The 22443-nt window shown below is 43.7% G+C and overlaps 1 protein-coding gene across 3 annotated transcripts in view; it reads left to right on the forward strand.

Moving 5' to 3' along the window:
* Window positions 1–22443, forward strand: part of BCAR3 (BCAR3 adaptor protein, NSP family member) — a 117956-nt gene that overhangs the window by 66362 nt on the left and 29151 nt on the right. Inside the window, exon 1 of one of the 3 annotated variants that reach the window (XM_074961305.1) lies at window positions 18822–19088. The exons of the other annotated variants lie outside the window; for them this stretch is intronic. Within the exon in view, the coding sequence (XP_074817406.1) occupies window positions 19005–19088 (84 nt within the window). The 5' untranslated portion in view covers window positions 18822–19004. Of the gene's footprint in view, window positions 1–18821; window positions 19089–22443 lie in introns of those variants that run through there. 3 annotated transcript variants of the gene reach the window in all.

A 22443-nucleotide genomic window follows, 5' to 3' on the forward strand; every position in this document is an offset into this window, starting at 1 on the left:
AGACTTGCTCAATGAGATGCATGTTATGACTTGCGAGCAGTGAGTTTGCCAGATTTCTAACCCTGTCCGTGAGCATTATCCATTAAGAATCAGAGCTGGGATGGAGACTCCGGTAGAATTTGTCAACACCAAGCAGCAACAGGATTCCTTTCAGATCCAAAATTTTTCAGTTTTGTTTCTTTGCTCCGTTACAATAGTGGCACCAGCAGGAGATAGGAGGGCAAATAATAAGGGTAGCAGCATGAGGATATGCCTCCATTATTAGAAATCTGAAATCTTCCGACATACCTGATTAAACATACATTACAAAGCTTCTATGGTAACTATGAACAAACTGTCAAACTGGAAGAAACCCACTGGCATGGAGGCTATTTCATAACGTCACTTCGGGAAGCTTTTTGAAAGAGTTTTTTTACATTTAACTTTTCAACAGAACTTCACCTGAAAATGTGGCTTTAACACAACCCTTTTGTGGATCACCAAAACAATTCAGACAGAAGAGATTGTCTGTCAGTAATTTAGACTATTGTTGAGTCAGTTCATTATCTATTTGTCTCCAGACCAAAAAAAAAAAAAAAAAAGTATTTTGAAAATGTGATACTTGAGGAGTGCCTGATGGTATGCATTGCCCTCTAGTGTAGGTCGGTAGAATGATACTGAATAGAGTTTTTCACTTTAAAAACTTAAAGATAATTGAGAAAGAATGGTCACTTAAATGGCTTATAGCAAGAGTCATTCATTTCCAGCATGGCTGTCAGAAGACTTAAAGCTTTTATCTCTACTGTGGAATGAGAGTGCTTTTCTGAGGCAAAGTAGAAAATGACAACTACGTTGTTAAACATTTTTGGATCCATATATGCCTTGTGTTTCTTAGGATGAACATTCCCTATTTTAAAATTTTTAAATATTTGTTTCTACTGTTCCCCCCAAAAGCTCTATCAGCCCAGTGTATTTGGTCTAATGGTTACAACTAGGATTTTCAAAGGAGCCTAAGGGAGTTAGATGCCCAAATCCCATTAAAATGTAATGAGAACTAGGTAGCTAACTCCCCCAGGCGCCTTTGAAAATTGCACCCTATATGTTTAAATTCATGGAAATCTTTTTAATTTCTCAGTGGAATAATATTGTCCATGATTGTTGCTGGAATTTTACCCATGCAGATATAGGTTTCAGGGGTATCCTCACAGCTTTTGACAATGTGGTCGACATCAGGTAAGTCTACGATGAAAAGTTGGAAAATAGTAATTCACATACAGTCCTTTTTGTTACAGTGACATAAATCCAAGCTGTTTTTTCCCCAGTGAATATGCAAAAAGTATGCCTACCACTGTGTAAAACTATATAATACAATTTCCTATTGCATGTCTAATTCATGCTTGGCCAGTATACAATTTCCTACACTAGTCTTTTTGATTTTTCCATGCCTAGATGTTCCTGATTGTTTGTTTTTCTCACTAAGATCTGATTTTGAATACATGATAGGTATTAGAATTCTCTCTCTTTTGAGTGATAACCATCTCATCGGTTCTAGTTCACCCAAAAGTGGATGGCGGTCGTTATTAATAGAAAGTTACCCCCCACCTTTCATTGGGTGATCTGTCTGTAGTGCTGACTCTTGCTCTCTTTCTATCCACTTTTGTTACTGATGCAGATAGGATTGGTGACTCTGGTGTATGGAGCAATGCCTATTCTTACATACTGCTGTAGTTTTGCTGACTTGGGTATGCATAAAATGATGTTTCTGTGACTATCACTTACTTTCCAGGATTGCATGTTAAAGAATAATCTTATCTCTGTAGTTTCATTATACATCGCTGACTCTATTAATAACCACATTCTGATTTTATTTATTTTTAATCATTAACTCTAAGTTCTGGTTGATCCTGAAACATCAAAGCTTATACATTCACTACAGTTGCGATAGCTGAGCTTTGAGCTGAAAATCTATAAAAGTATATTATGCCAATTTCTATGGTACCTTGGCGCCAGTAGGCATACTTAGAGCTCAGGTGGTGCTTTCATCTGCTAACTAATTAATCCTCACCGTACCCCTTTGAGGTGGATAACTGTTATCAACCCATTTTTACAGATGGAGAAAGTGAATCAGATCTAGTAGTAGAAACCAGGAACTTCTGAATCTTAAACACATGCTCAGTCCACCAAATCCCTCTTCCTCTGCAGCTTTATCTGTAGTAAAGTCATCAAATATCTCTCCCTGTTGTATAGTAAAAGCCACACATCTCTTGTTGGTCATTCTTTTGTGGTAAACAACAGTTTTACAAACCAATTTCCATTGCTGTGTATCCCTGGAATTGGCTAAAAGTGCTACTTTTTGGGGAGAAGTAGTATTCCAAGAGCTGAGAGATAAAACATAAATCTCTGCTGTAAATGCCATCAGCTAAAGTCTGTATTTCTATGAAACATACCACCTGTTTCTATGTCTCAGGGACTGTCCAGATTTTTATGACAATACTCTTAATCCTCCCGTGTATTTCACTGGAAGAAATTGGAGTGTCCTTTATTTTTCTTCAAAATATCCATATTTATGGCTTCCAAATGCGGAGAGACATATGCTGCTATTAATAATGTCATTGAATCAAAATGGCATTGCCAATGAGGCAAAAGTGTGGGTAACAGTAGAGTGGCCATCTGCTTTTCAAAGACATTAAAAATACAGGACAATGCTTACTTTTAAGGAATGGCACCACGCAAGATTTTATTTGTGGTTCAGAATCATGCACCTTATAAAATCATAAATTTGTATTGAAGATCATTGTCTTTTGCATGATTATTTTTGAAATGCAAGACAAAACATGTTTCTTATTGACATGATACAAGCCATGAGACATTGGGCACCAGGGCCTGATCCAATGCCCATTACATTTAATGGAAGGACTCCTACCGACTTTAATGGGGTTTGCATCAGGCTCCAGGCCAGGAGCATTTCTTTAAAAATAATAAAATAAAATAAAATAAAATAAAGGGGAGTGGGAAGGAGAAGGGGGTAATGGTAACAAAATGCACATTGTGGTCTTTGTTCTCTTTTGTCATTCACGGGTCTCCTGTTTCCATGAGTCCTGTCACTACATGTTGTATAAAGTGGGGATGAATAGGCAATGCAGTGTGTAATACTTAGCACCTGTACAACATTTTTGATTTTCAAAGGCTCATATAAACATTAACTAATTGATTTATTAATTAACACAATGGAAAATTGATTGATTACGTAGTCATTGGTGGAGTCTCCTGGAAGTGGAATTGTTGCTAAAATGTGTTCTGAGTTGATTTTATTTCTCTCTCTGTGACATGAAATAGTGAAACCACCTGCAGTAGAGCTGGATTTCGATAGCTATCCATACAGGCACAGAAGTCTTATCCCTTCTGTATTGCACCTTTCTTGGCTGCTGGGATTGTTTCCTTTGAGCGAGAGCAAAATGTCTCTAATTCTCCCATTTCATCCTGCATTTTATGGGCAGTATTATCCCAGAGGAGTGCAGGTGGTCATGGTGAGTAATGGATGGAGCTATGGTCACTGAGGTAGCTAGGTCCTGATCTATTGATTATTTTGAAGATCAGGACAAAGGAATTGCACTAGCAAGAAAAGCGGACTGGGAGCTGAAGAAGGGATCAGAGCAACAGTATTATGCACCTGCGGCAGCCAGTCCCATTGAGGAGTTGGAGGCCTGGCATTGCTGTCTCCTTCAGCCCCAGATACAGGTACAGTAATTCAGTGTGGAGGTGGCAGGCACATGGATCAGTGTGGCCAGAACCTTCTTTGGGAGCAAGTTCTCTAGCAAGCTGGAGTTGGAAGATGACATTTTTAATCACTGATGGTACCTAGTCTTCTAGGCTAAGCACTGAGTTGAACAGAATGCTGAGGCTTGGCACCACTGTGACTAATAGGGGCAGACAGCTTTGAAGAAAGGGAGGAGAGTATCCTGGTTTGGTCTTCAAAACATTTTCCCCATTCACTGAGCGTTGCTTTGACCTTACCCAGGATGGTAAAAGGTGGTAGCTGAATCCAAGTGCGTGGATCACACCATCCAAGGGATCCTGACGTGGTGTTGGAAATGATTTTGTCTCTGATACTGTCGTCAACACTCATTCAAGGAAAGCAGTTCAACAATGGTTCAGTTGTCTAGTGCAGAAAAGGCAAGAGCCTGTGTTTGACTCTTTCATAGCTGGAAGGAAACCAGATTACAGCTGTACTTTTCTGCAACAGACTTTGCAGAATGCTTTAATATACTGTGAGCCACAAGGGGGAGTTAGAGTGTAATTTGTTGCCAGGCAGATTATGGTAATACTTTCAGGCTGTATAACTATTCAAGGAGTGGTCCTCTGAAGCTGAAGTTCCTTTCCCCTATCTTTTGTAGCATGCTGCTATAGTTTTCTCTATATGTGCATCTGATTTGAATAAAACTGTTCCTTTTAAATGGTGTGTCTCACTCACTTCATTGAGGGGGAAGCTGCTTCAAACCCTCCTAATATGTTGTAGTTCCCTTCTCTTCCCTCCTTCCTTGAGTTGCAAGTGGGTCTGGGTTGGAAGAGTAGCTGGGGGAATGTTAGGTGGAACAAAGTGCTCTTTTGGGTGGGGTGATGTCACCTCCCATCTGCTCTAGGGTAGGCACATGCTGCAGTGTGAGGGCTCCAGCTGCTTTGTTCGCTGAATTCTTTTGGATTCATTTACTTGGATACCCATGATGTTACAATGTCACTTCAGCAAATGCCTTACCCTGGTCATCCAGGACCAACTGTTGCCAGGTTTTTTTCTGAAAATCCCAATATCTTGAATAAAAATTGTTGAAAGATAATATCTACTCAGAGCGCTAATATGATCCTGTAGCCTCTATTCAACTACACCAAGTTTTGTGTGTGGGTAAATAGAAGAGAGCCAATCATCCCCAAACACATGCACTCATGGGTCAAGATTTTTTAAAATGGAGTCTAAAACTAACTCCCAGGCTATTTTTCTTATGCCCCGAAATATAGATTTAATTTTCAAAAGTGCTGAGCATCCAACAACCCTTTGTGATCAGAGGGAGCTGACAGGTACTCAGCGTTTTAGAAAATCTGATCATTTATTTAGATGTCTCATATGAATGAAACTGTTAACTTTAGGCTTCCACTGTTGAAAATACTGCCCACCCTGCCAGAGTAGAACTGATTCTGGTTTGCTGAGCTGATCACAATCCCACTACGATCGTTAAAACATGAAACATTTTTGTGGTGTTGCCATGCTGTGGGAAATCAATCCGTTTTAGAGGCAGGGCCCCTTCAGCATAGTGTCAGGCAAGACAGGTGTTAGATTGGTGACAGCCTACACAGTGTCAGCAACAGAGGGGAGGAGAAAAGGCCAGGTACAAAGGCTGACAGAGAATGTGAACCAACTGTGATGGCAATGAAAGAAGAACTGTCTGAAGGGTAAGTTAAAGAAGAGTGAAGCAAGAGATGAGGGAGGTTTTACAAGTCATCTATATCTGAACATATGCTAATAGTTAGGAAGACAGCAGATGGTGCTGAGAAACATGCAGCATCATTCTTGGGTGTTGTAGGACCAATAAAACTTGCAGGTGTTGTGCACTGCAGATGGTTTCCTCTGTGCAGCTTTTTACATCAGCTCTTAACAGGAGGAAGGGAAGAAGAGGGGGTGGCTGAAGGGAGTAAGAAAGAGGTTGCTGCAGCTTAGCCTCTTGCAGGGTGCGTGTGGGTGTGTGTTTTGGTGTGAAAATGGCCTGTTGTAGTTATAAATTTGGGCCAGATTTTCAAAGGTTCCTATAGATTATATAGGTTCCTAAAGATACAGATAGGTGTTAGTGGGAGTCAGGTGCCTAACCTGGTTAGGCACTTTTGAAAATCCCACTAAGCACCTATCTGCATCCTTAGGCACTTAAATACATTCAAAAATCAAAAATCTGGCCCAAAGTGTATTGAAAACCAGATAGATGGCAGGCTGCCATCTCTGCCACTGTTGTGACAGCTATAGAATGTTTCTTACGTTGCCTCATAGAACCATCAAACCGAGAAAAAGGAAATTACACTGACCTCTCCCACACCACTCCCCTGCAGTGCAAACAAGTGAGATTACACCTGTTGCTGTGTCTACTGAATTATGATTAGAAGCCACAGCTACAACAGCCTGCAAAAGCAAAGGTAACAGGGTGGAGAGTGTATGGGAAAGAAAAGGTCAATCCCAGTAAGGATTGCCCTATACACAGACGGCTGAGTGATGGGATTTTGGTACCAGGCTTTTGTATATTTAATTTAGGTCCACATGCAGTTGAATTAGGAAGGGGCTAGTTTTAGGTAGCGGTTTCAGGAGTGCCTTCACCCCCTTCCATTTTGGACATCATCCCACCCTTCCCTTCCCATGACCTGCGCTTTGTAAACTATGTGCATTATTCTGTTGTGAATAACTAGGGAGGTGGTGCCACTGTGTGGAGGCATCTCCCTCAGCAGATTAACAGAGGGGATGGGACCGGACTAAGTACAAGGAAGAATGGGGAGTGGGAGCTCTGCTGATGGCAATGATGGCCACTACAAATGGGCTGCATTGTGTATTTCTCACATGTTAATAAAGAGGGCCCTGTTAAGGGAAAGGTAAATTCTTGTAATTAAGTTAAGAGCGTTGCCATCCTAGGGTTTAGATCAGGCGCGGGCAAACTTTTTGGCGTGAGGGCCACATCGGGCTTCTGAAATTGTATGGAGGGCTGGTTAGGGGAGGCTGTGCCTCCCCAAGCAGCCAGGCGTGGCTCGACCCCGCCCCTCCCGCTTCTCACCCCCTGACAGCCCCCCCGGGACTCCTGCCCCATCCAATCCCCCCTGTCCCCTGACAGCCGCCCCGGGACCCCTGCCCCATCTACCCCTCCCTGTCCCCTGACCACCCCTGGGCCCCCTGCCCCGATTAACCCCCACCGCCCCATCCAATCCATTCTCTCTTTCCTGACTGCCCCCCTGGAACCCGTGCCACATCCAACCACTCCTTCTCCCTGACTGCCCCCAGAACCCCTGCCCCTGACTGCCCCCCTCTCCTTTCTGACTGCCCCCCCAGGACCCCTGCCCCCATTCAACCTCCTTGATCCCCGCTCTCTGACCGCCCCGACCCCTATCCACATCCCCGACCACCACCCTGAACTCTCTTGCTCTCTATCCACACACACACACCCCAGCTCCCTGTCCCCTTACAGCGCTGCCTGGAGCACCGGTGGCTGGCGGCACTACAGCTGCACCGCCCAGAGCACCAGGACAGGCAGCCGTGCCTCCTGGCTGGAGCCAGCCACGCCACCACGCAGCACAGAGCACTGGAGGAGGGGAACAGCAGGAGAGGGGCCAGGGGCTAGCCTCCAGGGCCAGGAGCTCAGGGGCCGGGCAGGAGGGTCCAGTGGGCTGGATGTGGCCCAAGGGCCGTAGTTTGCCCACCTCTGGTTTAGATGCTTCAGATTGGATTTTTTTTAAATCACGTGGTTAATTTTGCTTTCAGATTCCATTCATAACACATTTGCTCACAGTCCTTACTTCAAATAGTTGTCTGTTTTCATAAGGTTGTTATAAATTATTTCAATGAGCCATTTATTATGTTGAAATGCAGGATCGTCTCTTCTTGCAGTACTTCAGTTCCTGGATGGTGAAAAGACCCTTGTCCCTTATGCCCAGGCCCTTTATGCCACATAAAAAGGCCAGAACCACAGTTGCCAATTTTCAAGTGGTAAATAAGCACCCTGACTAAATAAGCACCCCGCTCTGCATCCCTGACTCTCTCCCCCCACCTCCTTTTTCCCTGCTTGCCAGGAGCCGATCAAAAAAAAGAAGCAACAAGCTACAAGCCAAACACTAGCCAACAAGCAACTCAGAAGCCAATTAAGCCAAAAACAAGCCCAATTTCTGCATTTTTTCCGCGGATTTGGCATGTCTGGCCAGAACAGTGTAAAGGGGCTGAAAAAGTCCCAGATCTGAGTGGGGGGACGATTTAAGTCTGCAGTTGACGTTTTGAAGGTACATGACACAGGAAATTTATTTTCTTGCACTCAGCGACCCAGAGCGTGGGTTGCTGTCAAGATGTATGCAGGATGGGATGGTGAAAAAATGGCTTTAGACCACTTTTTTGGATCCTTTATTTTCCTAGGTCATCTATGCACCAAGCTGGTTTCCATATGTAATTTAGAGCAGCCCAAAGGCTGACTACGAACAGCTTACTGGTATTTGGCAGTTCATAGGAGCTGCTATACTTTTTCTTCGCTAACAGACGATTCCTTCACACTCTGATGTTTCTCCCATAACCAGCTACACCAGCTTTATGGCTGCTTTGTGCCAGCAGTGCAACACAAAGAGGCCACAAATCAGGCCAGTTTCCAGTCCTGTGTCTCAGTAACATGTCACACCAGGTCATAGATTCTAAGGCTAGAAGGGACCATTGTGATCATCTATTCTGATCTCCAGTATAACACAGGCCATAGAACTTCCCCCACATAATTCCTAGAGCAGATCTTTTAGAAAAACTTCCAATCTTGATTATAAAATGGTCAGTGATGGAGAATCCATCACAACCCTTGGTAAATTGCTCCAATGGTTAATTACTATGACAGTTAGAAATTTACACCTTATTTCCAGTTTGAAAACTTCAGTTTCTATCTTCAGCTTCTTGCTGCTGGATTGTGTTGTACCTTTTTCTGCTAGATCAAAGGACCAATTAAATACTTGTTCCTCATGTAGATACCTATCAACTGTAATCAAGTCCCCCCATAACCTTTTCTTTGTTAAACTAAATGGATTGAGCTCCGTTAGTCTATCACTATAAAGCATGTTTTCTAATCCTTTAATCCTCCTTGTGGCTCTTCTCTGAACCTCTCCAATTCATCAACCATCCTTCTTGAACTGTGGGCACCAGAACTGGAGACAGTGTTCTAGCGGTGGTCGCACCAGTGCCAAAAAAAGAGGTGAAATAACCTCTCTACTCCTACTCGAGATTCCCCTGTTTATGCATCCCAGGATCACATTAGCTCTTTTGGTTCCAGCGTCACACTGGGAGCTCATGTTCAGCTGATTATGCACCATGACCACCAAATCTTTTTAGAGGCACTGCTTCCCAGGATAGAGTCCCCCATCTCGAAGGGGGACTCTTTAACTCTTTGTGGAGGGGTGCCCATGTGCATGCTCTCTCTCTCTCACAGACACAAACAGAGCAATGCAAGACTGGCATTAAGCCTTGATAAATACAAATATCCCATTTTTACATGCTTGTTGGCTAGGATTAATTCAGTATAACGATGCAGTATTCATTACCGAAAGAAAGATGTCTTTATTTCCTGACAGTTACACTGCTGTTTTTGTAAAGGATGCCAGCAGTTGTCATATTAAATTGGACAGTATTATTTTTCTTGAGGGCCAGGATCATTATTACTGGCACTCACCCACTGTGAGTAGTCACTTCTGAACAGATTCTTTACTTTACTGTCACAGAATGAGTTGCCAGTTATTTGTTATTTGTGCCATGCTGTTCAGCTCAGATTGTGGATGCAATACTTTAGCTTTGTTATATTTGCTGCTTGATAACAAGCCTTTCCAAAGAGAAACATGCACCTCCACATCAAAACATACTGGGCCAAATCACATCCAGTTATATCTGTGAATACCCATTCAAGTCAGGAGGTTGGGCCCATTTGGGGATCTATTGGAGGCACAGGGCCAACCCCTCTATTTTTATAGAGGAGAAGGAAAGAGAGGCAACCAGGTCTTGTTCAGAAGATTTGGAAGGAAACCACATAAGGGAAATCTCACGGACTTTTCCTGTCCTTGTTCCCATCTCTGGTTGTGATTTTTGGTTTGTCTTTGAAAACCCGAAAGAGATTGAAGTTGATCTGGGTCAAATTTGCAATCTACGGCCAAATTCTACCCTGACTTAGAGCTTGTTAAACCCCATGATGTATATCAGGGCAGAACTTGGCCATTTCTGCTCTTCATTAAGGGCCCGATTCTGCCACCTCCTCTCATGTTGAGCAGTGCCTCACTCCATAGAGCTCCATGGAAATCAGTGAATGGCAAAATATCACTGATGGTGAGCAGAGCTGGCACAATCGTTCTCTAAGCCTTAAGGCCTTGTCTACATGAGGAAATTTTTCAAAGTTGCATAAGCTAAACCGGAAAAAGACACTTGCCTTCCAGAATAAGTATCCACACGGTGAGTTATACCAGTAAAACTACAGCTGTATGATTATATCACAATAATTACCCCAGTAAATTTCCCCATGTAGACAAGCCCTAAGTGAAGTTTACAAAACTATTAGTTTGTCATTTAAGACATGAATGTACCTGTAAAATGGCTGTGGGCATTTTACATGGGGACTACATATACATAGTGCAGGGTCAGTAATCATCCTTGTTTATAGCTGGATGTCTGGACTACACGCTAGTCACTGGGCCTAGCTACTGTAGTAACAACTTACAAAATACCCACATCAGACGCTCTCTTCCCCTCTCTGCTGTCCTAAGCCTTTACTCCCTCTTCGTAAGGAATCAGCATTATTAAACTTCTCTTGCTTTTAGCAACTAAGGGTATGTCTACACTACAAAATTAGGTCGATTTTACAGAAGTCAATTTTTAGAAATCGATTTTATACAGTCGATTGCGTATGTCCACACTAAGCGCATTAAGTCAGAGGAGTGCATTGTCACTACCGTGGCTAGCATCGACTTACGAAGCGGTGCACTGTGGGTAGGTATCCCACAGTTCCTGCAGTCTCCACCGCCCATTGGAATTCTGGATTAAGCTCCCAATGCCCGATGGGGCAAAAACATTGTCACGGGTGGTTTTGGGTACATGTCATCAGTTGCCCCTCCCTCCATGAAAGCAACGGCAGACAATCGTTTCGCGCCTTTTTTCTGTGCAGACGCCATACCACGGCAAGCATGGAGCCCACTCAGCTCACTGTCACCGCTGCTGTTGTGTCCTGGGTGCTGCTGTCAGCAGACGGTGCAGTACGACTGCTAACCGTCATTATCCACCTCTTCCGCTGCAACTCTGCTCTCCTGCTCTTGTAAATGAGCTCAGTCTCAATAGCAAATTTCTCCATGTTGTCGTCATCCACCGCTTCCACTCCAACTCTGCTCTCCTGCTCTTCTGGTGCCATGAATCCACCTCGCAGGTCCTCTCATTGTTCTGTATAAATATCTATTCTCGTGGCATCCATCATCATCCACCGCTTCCGCTGCAACTCTGCTCTCCTGCAGACACCATACCATGGCAAGCATGGAGTCCACTCAGCTCACCACTACTATTGTGAGCATTGTAAACACCTTTTGCATTATCCTGGAGTATATGCAGAACCGGGCTAAGAGACACCAGCACCAGTGATGAGGACATGGACACAGACATTCCTGAAAGCACGGGCTGTGGCAATTGGGACATCATGGTGACAGTGGGGCTGGTTGATACAGTGGAACGCCAATTCTGGGCCGGGCAAACAAGCACAGACTGGTGGGACCACATAGTGTGGCGGGTATGGGATGATTCACAGTGGCTGCGAAACTTTTGCATACGTAAGGCCACTTTCCCTGAACTTTGTGAGTTGCTTTCCCCCGCCCCGAAGTGCAGGAATACCAAGATGAGAGCTGCCCTGGCAGTTGAGAAGCGAGTGGCGATAGCCCTGTGGAAGCTTGCTACACCTGACTGCTACCCGTCAGTCGGGAATCAGTTTGGAGTGAGCAAATCTACTGTGGGGGCTGCTGTGATTCAAGTAGCCAATGCAATCATTGATGTTCTGTTATCAAGGGTAGTGACTCTGGGAAATGTGCAGATCATACTGGATGGCTTTGCTGCAGTGGGGTTCCCTAACTGTGGTGGGGCGATGGATGGAACCCATATCCCTATCTTGGCACTGGACCACCTAGCCAACCAGTTCGTAAACTGCAAGGGGTACTTCTCAATGGTGCTGCAAGCACTGGTGGATCACAAGGGACGTTTCACTGACATCAACATGAGATGGCTGGGAAAGGTGCATGACGCTCGCATCTTTAGGAACGCCGGGCTGTTCAATCAGTTGCAAGAAGGGCCTTACTTCCCAGACCAGAAAATTACTGTTGGGGATGTTGAAATGCCAATAGTTATCCTAGGGGACCCAGCCTACCTCTTGCTCCCATGGCTCATGAAGCCATACACAGGCAGCCTGGACAGTAGTAAGGAGCAGTTCAACTATAGGCTGAGCAAGTGCAGAATGGTGACAGAATGTGCCTTTGGACGTTTAAAAACTCGCTGGTGCTGTTTGCTGACTAGGTTAGACGTCAGCACAACCAATATTCCCATTGTTATTGCTGCTTGCTGTGTGCTCCATAATATCTGAGAGAGTCAGGGGGAGACGTTTATGGCAGGATGGGAGGTTGAGGCAAATCGCCTGGCATCTGATTTTGAGAAGCCAGACACCAGGGCGATTAGAAGAGCACAGCAAGACGTGCTGCGCATCAGAGAGGCTTTGAAAACCAGTTTCATGACTGGCTAGGCTTCGGTGTGACAGCTGGTGTGTGTTTCTCCTTGATGCAAACCCGCCCCCTTTGTTCATTTTAATTCCTTGTAAGCCAACCACCCTCCCCCCTTCAAAATAAAGTAACTATTGTTTTGAAACCATGCATTCTTTCTTTATTAATTAAAAAAAAAAAAGGGAGATAACTGACAAGGTAGCCGGGTGGGGTGGGAGAGGAGGGAAGGACAAGGCCACATGGCTTATTGTAGCCACACTACAAATCAAAACTGTTTGAATGACAGCCTTCTGTTGCTTGGGCCATCCTCTGGAGTGCAGTGGCTGGGTGCCCGGAGCCTTCCCCCACTCCTGCAGCGTTCTTGGGCCTCTGGGTGAGGAGGATATGGAACTTGGGGAGGAGGGCAGCCAGTTATACAATGGCAGCAGGGGTCTGTGCTCTTGTTGGCTTTCCTGCAGCTGCACCAGACACTTCATCGTGTCCGTTTGCTCCCCCATTAACCTCAGCATTGCCTCCTGCCTCTGCTCTTCGTGCTCACTTAATGCTTTCCTGGCCTCTGCCACTGAATGCCTCCATGCATTCAGCTGTGCCCTATCAGTGTGGGAGGACTGCATGAGCTCGGAAAACATGTCATCGCAAGTGCGTTTTTTCCGCCTTCTAATCTGCGATAACTTCAGGGATGGAGATGATAGGGGGAGCATAGAAACATTTGCACCTGGGGAGAGATAAAAAGGGAGAGTAAAATTTAAGATGATACATTTCTGAGAACAAAAGGGAGACTCTTTCACAGTAAATCAAGCAATTCACAGCAGACAGCACATGAGCTTTGGGTACAAGGTCGCATTTTGCCTTTTATATTGAGCGCCTGCTGGTATGGTATGGTGGTATGGTATGGTGACACATCACACATGGCTGGACAACAGAATTTCCAGGCAGCCGTGGTAAGGCAAAGGGTATGCGGGGTTGGCTTCTTACGCATCACATGTGGGAATGGTTTCAAACTGCAGCGCCATCCTTTCCCATAGCAAGCAATGCCAGTTGGGTTTCACATTTGAAAGGAGGGACTGAGGTTTTCAGGTGGATGTGCAGCACACATCTCCCCCCACCCCACCGCATGGCTATTCTCCGGGATGATCCCTTTTAGCCAAGCGCAAACAGCCCAGCATGAACCGGGATACTTTTACTGTTCCCGTACAAAAATTCCCCTATTTCAACCAGGTGACCATGAATGATATCACTCTCCTGAGGCTAACACAGAAAGATATAGACCGAATGTTGCTTGAATGCGACCAAAACCCAGGACCATTCGCTGCCATGCTTTGTGCTGCAATGATTCCAGACTACTTTCAGAGTACCTCCAGGAGAGCTTCATGGAGATGTCCCTGGAGGATTCCCGCTCCATCCCCAGACACGTTAACAGACTTTTCCAGTAGCTGTACTGGCCGCGAATGCATCCCAATTCTTCAGGGCAAATCAAACATTAAACACTATTGCTTTTAAACCCTGTACTGTAGTTACAAATGTTCACTCACCAGAGGTACCTTCTCCAGCTTCAGGGTTGGGGATCCCGCCTTCGGAGGGTATTTGGCTCCAGGGTGATGAAAAGGTCCTGGCTGACGGGGAGAACGGATTCACCGCTTGCCTGCTGCGCATTCTCCTCCTCCTCCCCTTCCTCATCCACAAAATCCTCCTCCCTGTTGCATGAGACTCCCCCCTTGCAGGTGTACACAGACAATGGTGGGGTAGTGGTAGGGTCCCCTCCTAGAATGCCATGCAGCTGATCATAGAAGTGGCATGTATGGGGCTCTGACCCAGAGTGACCATTTGCCTCCTTTGTCTTTTGGTAGGCTTGCCTGAGCTCCTTAACTTTCACGCAGCACTGCTGTGTGTCCCTGTTGTAGCCTTTCTCCAACATGCCCTGTGAGATTTTGGCAAATATATTTGCATTTCTTCTTTATGATCGAAGTTTGGCCTGCACAGATACTTCTCCCTATACAGCAATCAGATCCAGTGTCTCCCTTTCGGTCCATGCTGGAGTTCGTTTGCGATTCTGGGGGGACTGCATGGTCACTTGTGCTGCCGAGTTTGCCGACCAAACAGGAAATTAAATTCAAAAGTTCCTGGGGCTTTTCCTGTGTACCTGGCTAGTACATTGGCGTTCAAAGCGCTGTCCAGAGCGGTCAGAATGGAGCACTCTGGGATAGCTCCCGGAGGCCAATACCGCCAATTTGCATCCGCACTACCCCAAATTCAACCCAGCAAGGTTGATTTTAGCGCCACTCCCCTCGCCGGGGAGGAGTATAGAAGTCGATTTTAAGAGCCCTTTAAGTCGACGGAATGGGGTTGCTTCTGTGGACACATTCATTTTAAAATCGACCTAATGCGGCTAAATTCGACCTAACCCCATAGTGTAGACCAGGCCTAACTGAACAGCTATTCACCATAGGTAGCCTGAAATGCCCTTGTTTCCATGGTCATGGACTAATGTGTGCTAAATTAGACCTGACCATGAAAAAAGCCAAACTCCAAGATAGTGGTTGGATCTTTCCCAATGCCCGTTTCTCTCTGAATCCTCGATAGATATTTTGAATGTCTGTAACTGGTGTGAGAGGAGCTGCATGGCCCAGCTGAAGGTGCAGTTTTGAGAAGGAGTTTCTTAGAGTCCCTCTCTCAGCCAGCCCCCCTCACCCTGGGAGGGTGGGATCAGAATTCACACACTCCCCCGTTCCCATATGTTTAAAAGCCCCATGTTTACACAGACTGGTAACTATGTGCTTTTTGTATCTAATATATCTAGGTATCTGAGAGGGTGAATTTAGAACCAGTCCTAAAGATGACATGATTTGAACCTCTTCACAACCGGTCATGTTTTCTTGGTGATAGACTGTACTGTAGTTGCTTGCATGAAGGAATTAGTCAGAATTTGTATCTGAATTAAAAACTTGATCATACCCACTGATTTGGAGTAGCGACTGTGGTCAGCTAAAAAAGGGAGACAGTGTTGTTTACTGATGAAAGTAGAGTAGTGGGAATCGGGAACCCGTCCATTGCACTCCTGGCTCTGCCCCGGCATGGACAAATCATCCCGGATTTGGACAAATCATTGCAGCTCTTGTGGGCCACACAGACATTCAGAGGAGCTCAGCATCCGTAATCTGGGCCAGATTATTTAAAAGGCTGAGCTCCCATTTAGGCACCAAAACAATGAGCCAGGTTTTCAGCAAAGTTGACAGTGTAGGATGCTGAGTGTTTTTGGAAAGTCTGGCCATAAGTGTCACAATGAGAGGTTCTAGGTGCAGATCTTTTGAAAGTACAGCCTTTATTTAGGTATCTAGATGGGACTTGAATTTTTCTGAATTTCTAGCCCCAGGTGGTTGACTTTGTCCATCTGTACCCATAATACCTGTCTCACAGTGGTACTGCAGGGTCAAGTTTAATATCTGAAAGATGCTTTGGCTTTCTTGGATGAAATATACCATAGAAGGGCAAAATAGTGTGCTCTACTATTATTATTTATTATTAGAAGCCTTTTGGCCTCTCACCCATCACCTTCCTGTCAGCTGCTGGACTCAGTGCTCCTGAACTAGCAGAACTTTGTGTGCCCCACGATGACTAGATGGTCCATGGTTAAAATGGAAGTTATCTGGACAGTTCTTCTGTAGCGATAGTACCCTCGTTCCCTACCAGACTGAAACCAGGTGGTGGAAACCATGCCTTTACTAAAGGGAGGAAGAGGATGGTGAAAGCAAAGCTGAGAGAGTCAATACTGACTTGACTTTCTCTGTTTATTCCCCAGTGAAGAGCTGCAGCATGCACACCAGCCCCAAGGAGACCCAGTCAGTATAATGTACAGGTTTATTTGCCTGCATTTCAAATTTGTGGTTTCTAGAGTTAAATCATTGCACATTAAAATAAATACTGGAACAGAGAGTGCCAGTCTTCAAAGAACTAGATGGTTTGAAATCGCAGACTCTGAATTCCCTAGATGGGTAATTGCAGCTTTAGGGCCCAGTCCCACACTGAGACATGCAGATGAGCACCTTTAAGTTCATTGGAGACACACATACACACCACACACGCACCTCAAGTAAAGGATGAGGCCCTCAAACTTTATCTATCTCCATGGTCGGCTACTTCCAACATTGCACAGATGTTTGGAGCGGATGTACTGTTGTGGGGGCAGCAGGTTTCCATTCACTAAGAGAGTAATAACTGAAAACTTTGACAGCTCGTAGAGCTCTGAAGTGAGGGACTTCTTGGAGAGCGGTGACCTGATCCAACACCCACTGAAGACTTTGGGGTTCTTTCCATTGACTTCAGTGGGCAGTGGATCAGGCCCCTGTTGCACAAGTAAACTTTGGTCTTCTGTGATTGATCCATGTACATGCACATACCTTGGGACAATTTTTCTCTGTTGCAGTTGTGTAAATCTGGAAAAACTCAGATGAGACAGAATCAGAATTTGGCCTATTGATTCCCATGGAGATACTCACATAAGTACGGGTTTCAGGATCAGGCCTATAAATTGCAATGTTGTATAATTCATTTCCATTTAAAATACTAAGAGAAGTGAACCCTGCTGTGCTCTGTATCCATAAGAAGTGGCCACATTTTGGTACCAGGGCTTTTTTTAACAATTTGTGAGTTTATAGGCCAGTAGCCAGTGTTTCTGCACATGAGCCTCAGAGCTCTCTTGCTCACATCCTGGTCAGGAGCAGGCGGGCACCCACTGGGCAACAGGGCTTTTTCTTTTTTTTTAGTATGTGTGTTTGTAGTGATCTTAGCAGGCAAATGGTGTGGAAAGGAGCTTTGCATGAAAACCAGCTCCTACTGAACTGCTTCTGGAACAAGCATCAGTGAATCTGTTTCAGCAAATACTTCTGGCTGGAAAAAAAATCCATCTAAAATTAAATGACTAAAATTAAACATCTGCAGATGTTATCATAAATAAAAATGTCCGATCCTGTTTTGAAGCTTGCTAAACTATTTGCCTCCCTAGTATCCTGTGGTAGTGAGTTCCAGAAGCTATTTATGTTGTGGACGTTAATTATTTTTTAAATTAAATCCAGCTTTTTGCCTACAGCCATTACCTTTGTTCATCCTTCATTTCCTAATATTTTCCTCTCCACTGGTACTATAGATTTTAACTTCATAAAATATTGTAACTATTCCATTGTCATGTAGGAATCTCACAGCTATTGCTGTGCTGCATGTCATAGCCACTCAGACTGTCACAGTAATGAAGTTGTATAAAAATCCAGTCTTTCCTCCAAAAGCACAGGTCCCTAACATTTGAGTTAGAGAAGACTCTCTGTTAGTTCCTAGTTATACAGGGACTAAGATATATTGTTGACCCGTTTTGCTTCCATCCAGTAGAGGGCAGTGACTAATCCATTTGTGACCGTATCTTTTTGAGGAAAATTTTAAGTGCTGCTTTTTTTCTTTATTATGAGCATAATCAAGAACTAATGCACTGGAAAGGAAAAGAGTAGGAGAAGAGGAAATATGACCGTGTTGAGAGAGCCAATCAGCAATGCTTTATTTACTTTTTTCCACAATACAAGAAGAGATTAAAAGAAACAGATGAAAGGGAATATAACAGCCACAGCCTTGCAGAGGTCTCCGGATGGAACTGTGCTCTCTAAGAGAAGAGCAGCATATATATATAAATATGACTGCTTCCTCTTCTGTGAGGATAAGGTTTAACTTTATATCCATGCTGAAGTTTTCAAACTTACACAGTATGTTCTCCTTTCTAACAGCATGCCCAATTACGTGGGACCTGCACCAGGCTCTGGCTGTTTGTTGATGGTCTTAATTAAACTCCAAAAGGTTGTATTAGCTATGTCGCTAATAATGACTGTGCTGATGTAATTGGCTTCTCCCAATTTTTTCCCTGTGACTGGCTGCCAGAAGCTTCCTAATTAAAAATAAACAGATTTGACATTTTCCTTGGTTATCTACACTCTAAGTATATACCATCTTGTTTGATTATGAAGAGTAACAGAGTCATGCAAGCCCTAGGCAACCACTCTCCGTCTCTCTCCTTATCACTTGTGTGCTGAACAGAATTATTTATGTAACATGTAGATACTTTGTGACTGAACAGAGACAGCAGGAGTGAGCAATCAAACCTTTAGGAGTGCAGTGAGTGACTCAGGTGTTGTACATTGTTGAGAAGAAGAGTCTGCCGTGAGCCTGTGGCTCAAAAATTTGTACACTGCAACTCTGATCCAAGGGGATACCCAAATAGAGGCACTTTCTCAGAGGGTTAGAATTTCATTGGTGAGTGTGATAGATCACATGAGGATTCTGGCACTCTCTACATGGCAGGCTGGAAGCTAGCATGCCTGAAGCCACTGAACTGATAGTATCTGCACTAGCTGAGGAAATAGTCCCAGATTGATGTGTGAGTAAGGGGGAGTGTATGAGCCCTGGCAGGCTGAGGGCAATGCAAAAGAGCTCACAAGTAACTCCTGAAAGTTGCTGGTGATGACCATTTGCTTTTAATCCAAAGGGTCCACAGAACAGAGGATTTGAAAATGCCTAAGGATTGTAATGTTTTTCAAACTCTCATAACAGCTCTTTGCTGTTTTTATCACCGTAAATCCATTATTGGAGTTAAGGTAGGTGCCCTTCTGCAATAACAGTAACTATACTGCATACTAGTTGATATTCAACAGTGCTTGTTTTAAAATGACATTTAGATACAGTGTGTGATGGTCATATAATGGAAGTACCTTTTGATAGTGTACTGTCGGCTGAAGGAGAGGCTTAAAAATGTTCAAACTTACTTGCCTGAAGTTGAATGCACAAATTCATATTTAGGCACCTAAATCAAAGTGCCCTGAGTTTGAGATACTGAGCCGCAGCAGATCCCATGGAATTAAATAGTAACTTCAAGTAGGGGTGCTGGAACAATTGGTATAGTGCGGGGTGCTGAGAGCCATTGAACCAAACTGTAAACCCTGTATATGATGGAAACCACTTCAAGCCAGGGGTTGCGGCCGCACCCCTAGTTCCAGCACCTATGGCTTCAAGTTCTCAGTACCTTGTAAATCAGGCTGCTTTGATTTAGATGCCAAAATATAGATTTAGGTGCCTAAATTTAAGCACCTAAATTTGAAAATTTAGGCCACTGTGTTCAGTCTTTGCTTTCTATTCAGGTAATAGTGTTCAGAAGTTAAGCCTTGGTATTGGTCCAAAGGAGCCAAAATGCTATAAAGAATAGGAGGGACTTTTCAGTGACAGCATCTCATACACTTGTATTGGGTCAAGGTCATTAGTTTTTCTTTTATTATAGTATTATTTTAAAACCCTACAGGCAATTCCGATTTTATTGTAGATTTAAAATGTGAGATTATGTAATATCCTAAATGCGCTAAGCGCTTTACAGACATTGAGTGGGATGCATTCCATATGAGCCACAATCAATTGTGATCGAAGTCTCTCCAAAGAGCTTTGGATCAGTTTTACGGTTCAGCCCCATCCCTAATAAAAACCACAATAGCCAAACCATATAAACAGGTTGTCCATTTGAGCTGCTCTCATGGGTTTAGTTTGTAGATATGTGAGCCCACATGGCAGCTTGTTTGTGTGAAGAAGATGCATTGAGGCTTTCAGAGATGAGCATCTGTCAGCATTAAACGGTATTGTCATTGTGATTAGAATTGGACAGCGTCCTCACTGATGGAGATGCCTTCACTACCTAGACACAATGCAGCCACTGTACAGTTTAATTAATGCAAACATTAAGATTATTTTAAAGACTGGCTCCCTGTAATTATTACAGACTAGCTTGTGTTGAAATGAATCCTAGAACCCAGACTTGATCCCTGATTTATGTTTGAAAACAAAAACGCATGCTACAGATTGTTGCACAAGCCGGGTATGTAGCTGCATGATTGCATCAAACATGATTGCATCAAATAGCTACCTTGCTGAGGAAGGCAGGCTGTGTGTCTCTCTCAAGCCTGTTAATGCTGCTGACAGTGCGAGCGAGTGGAATGTGCGCAGTGCCCCACCAGCCCAAGCTAACTGCATTCAGTAGAGTGCAGGCTTGTTTTGTGCACTGGTAATTAAGTTTTTTTTCACCTTCCATTCACTGTGTATGGTTGGTGGGACAAAATCCTATACCCTCCTGAAATATTTAATCTTCATTTTCAAAATATTAGGGGTCTCATTTTCAGAAGTGCCAAAGTGATTAAGGAGCCTAGTCCTATTTTCAAAAGTGACTTTCAGTGAGATTTATGCTCGTAAGGGCCTAAAGACAGTCTCCCTGACAGTCAGTGTGATTTGGGCTCCTGAATCACTTTGGTACTTTTGAAAATTTGACCCTACTGTAGATTCTCTTCTCCTTTTTACTGATGCAACCGCATTGAAGTAGTCACCAATATCAAAGAAAGGAGAGTCTGTCCTGTTAACTTTATTGCTTTTAATTTTAATTGGGATTTTAAAGGTTCTCACTGTAGTTCTGTTGCTCTACAACTTTCAAAATGAAGTTGGGGTTTATTGTTTGCTATCAGAACTGAATTAAAACGATCATTCTTGTCCATGCCCTTTGTTTAACTTGGCATGAATTTCTAATATCTAAAATAACACTGGTGTTGTCATGGTAATTTTCCATTTGGTCTAATCCATATAGTCTCTGGAGAAACCGAAACATTAATAGTGTTTGCTGTATGGGAAAACAATAAAGCCTTTTATGAAGAAACAAATTACAGCTGGTCTCTTTCAAAAATAAGGTTCTATTTAAAGAGATTTCCAGCATTTAAAATAGATTTCAATACATGTGTTCCAGAAGGCACTGCTGACTTATCTTTAACTAAATCCAATGAACTGCTATTTTTAGACATGCCTACATTTTGGAAATGGGTCACCCTTGCTGAGGGGAAAACAGTCAGACATGGAAATGGGTAGGGGGCAAGAGAACATGAGATCCAAGAGAGGGAGCTGAATGCCTCCTTTCTCTAGCACGCCAATGCACTTCAGTGCCAGCATTGATAAAGAACTCGGAGCTAGTTGTTCTCTCACACCACTGTAAACCTATTGACTTCAATGGAAAAAAATTATATTTAGATGAGATTTATCCTTAACTTTGTTAGGGATCAGCTTTGTGCAGTTACCGAGGACAAGTTCATTCTGAATAAATCCTCTGACATCAGTAGAGTTATACCAGGGATGCATTTGAGACACAGGACCAAATTCTGTTCTGTTACACTGAGGTAAATCCACAGTAACTGCACTGACTTGAGTTGTAACTGAGAGCAGAATCTGGCCTAGCACATGGACACTGATATATGTCCCACCATGCACTGTAGTGACATGTACAGGGTCTGAGCACTGATAATGCATTATACCTACCTTTGTGACTCTTGAAAATCAGAAATACAGCAGCTAAAGTGGTATTTTAGTTACTGGAGTGTAAAGTCCAACATAATGGTTAGTTCAGAAACTCTATAGCCTAATAACGCTATATCATGATAATGGGGTGTTTGTGTGTGTTTTAGTAAGTGCACCCCTGTTCAATTACTAACAGTACGTAAGAATGAGGATCAACACCTAGTTCAGATGTTTACTGCAATTTACAGAAAACTGCAGTGTGATTGGCAGCTGTCTGTAGAAATGGGCAGAGGCACTTCTACTTCCCCTAAACTGTGCTCATTTATTATGTGAGCTTCAAGCCACTGAAAATGGTTCCTTTTAAAAGTTCTATCTGTCATTTTTGGGATTCAGAATCTGGAAATTCAGATGCAACCATGGTAAAAATGATAAACAGCCATCTTAGCCCTGAACGTGTTGCAACTTCTGTTCAGTTAATATGTTCTTTACGATTGGAAGGGGAGAACCTGTTCAAATATTATATTTGTTCGTAACAGCCTAATTATACAGCTGATGATTCACCCTCATCTGAAGCTGTTCAAAAGGGGAAAGCCATTCAAGTTCTCATTGCTGCCAGGTTTTGAAACTTCCAGTATGTAG

This window comes from Natator depressus, chromosome 8 (assembly GCF_965152275.1).
Source record: "Natator depressus isolate rNatDep1 chromosome 8, rNatDep2.hap1, whole genome shotgun sequence".
NCBI lineage: Eukaryota > Metazoa > Chordata > Testudines > Cheloniidae > Natator > Natator depressus.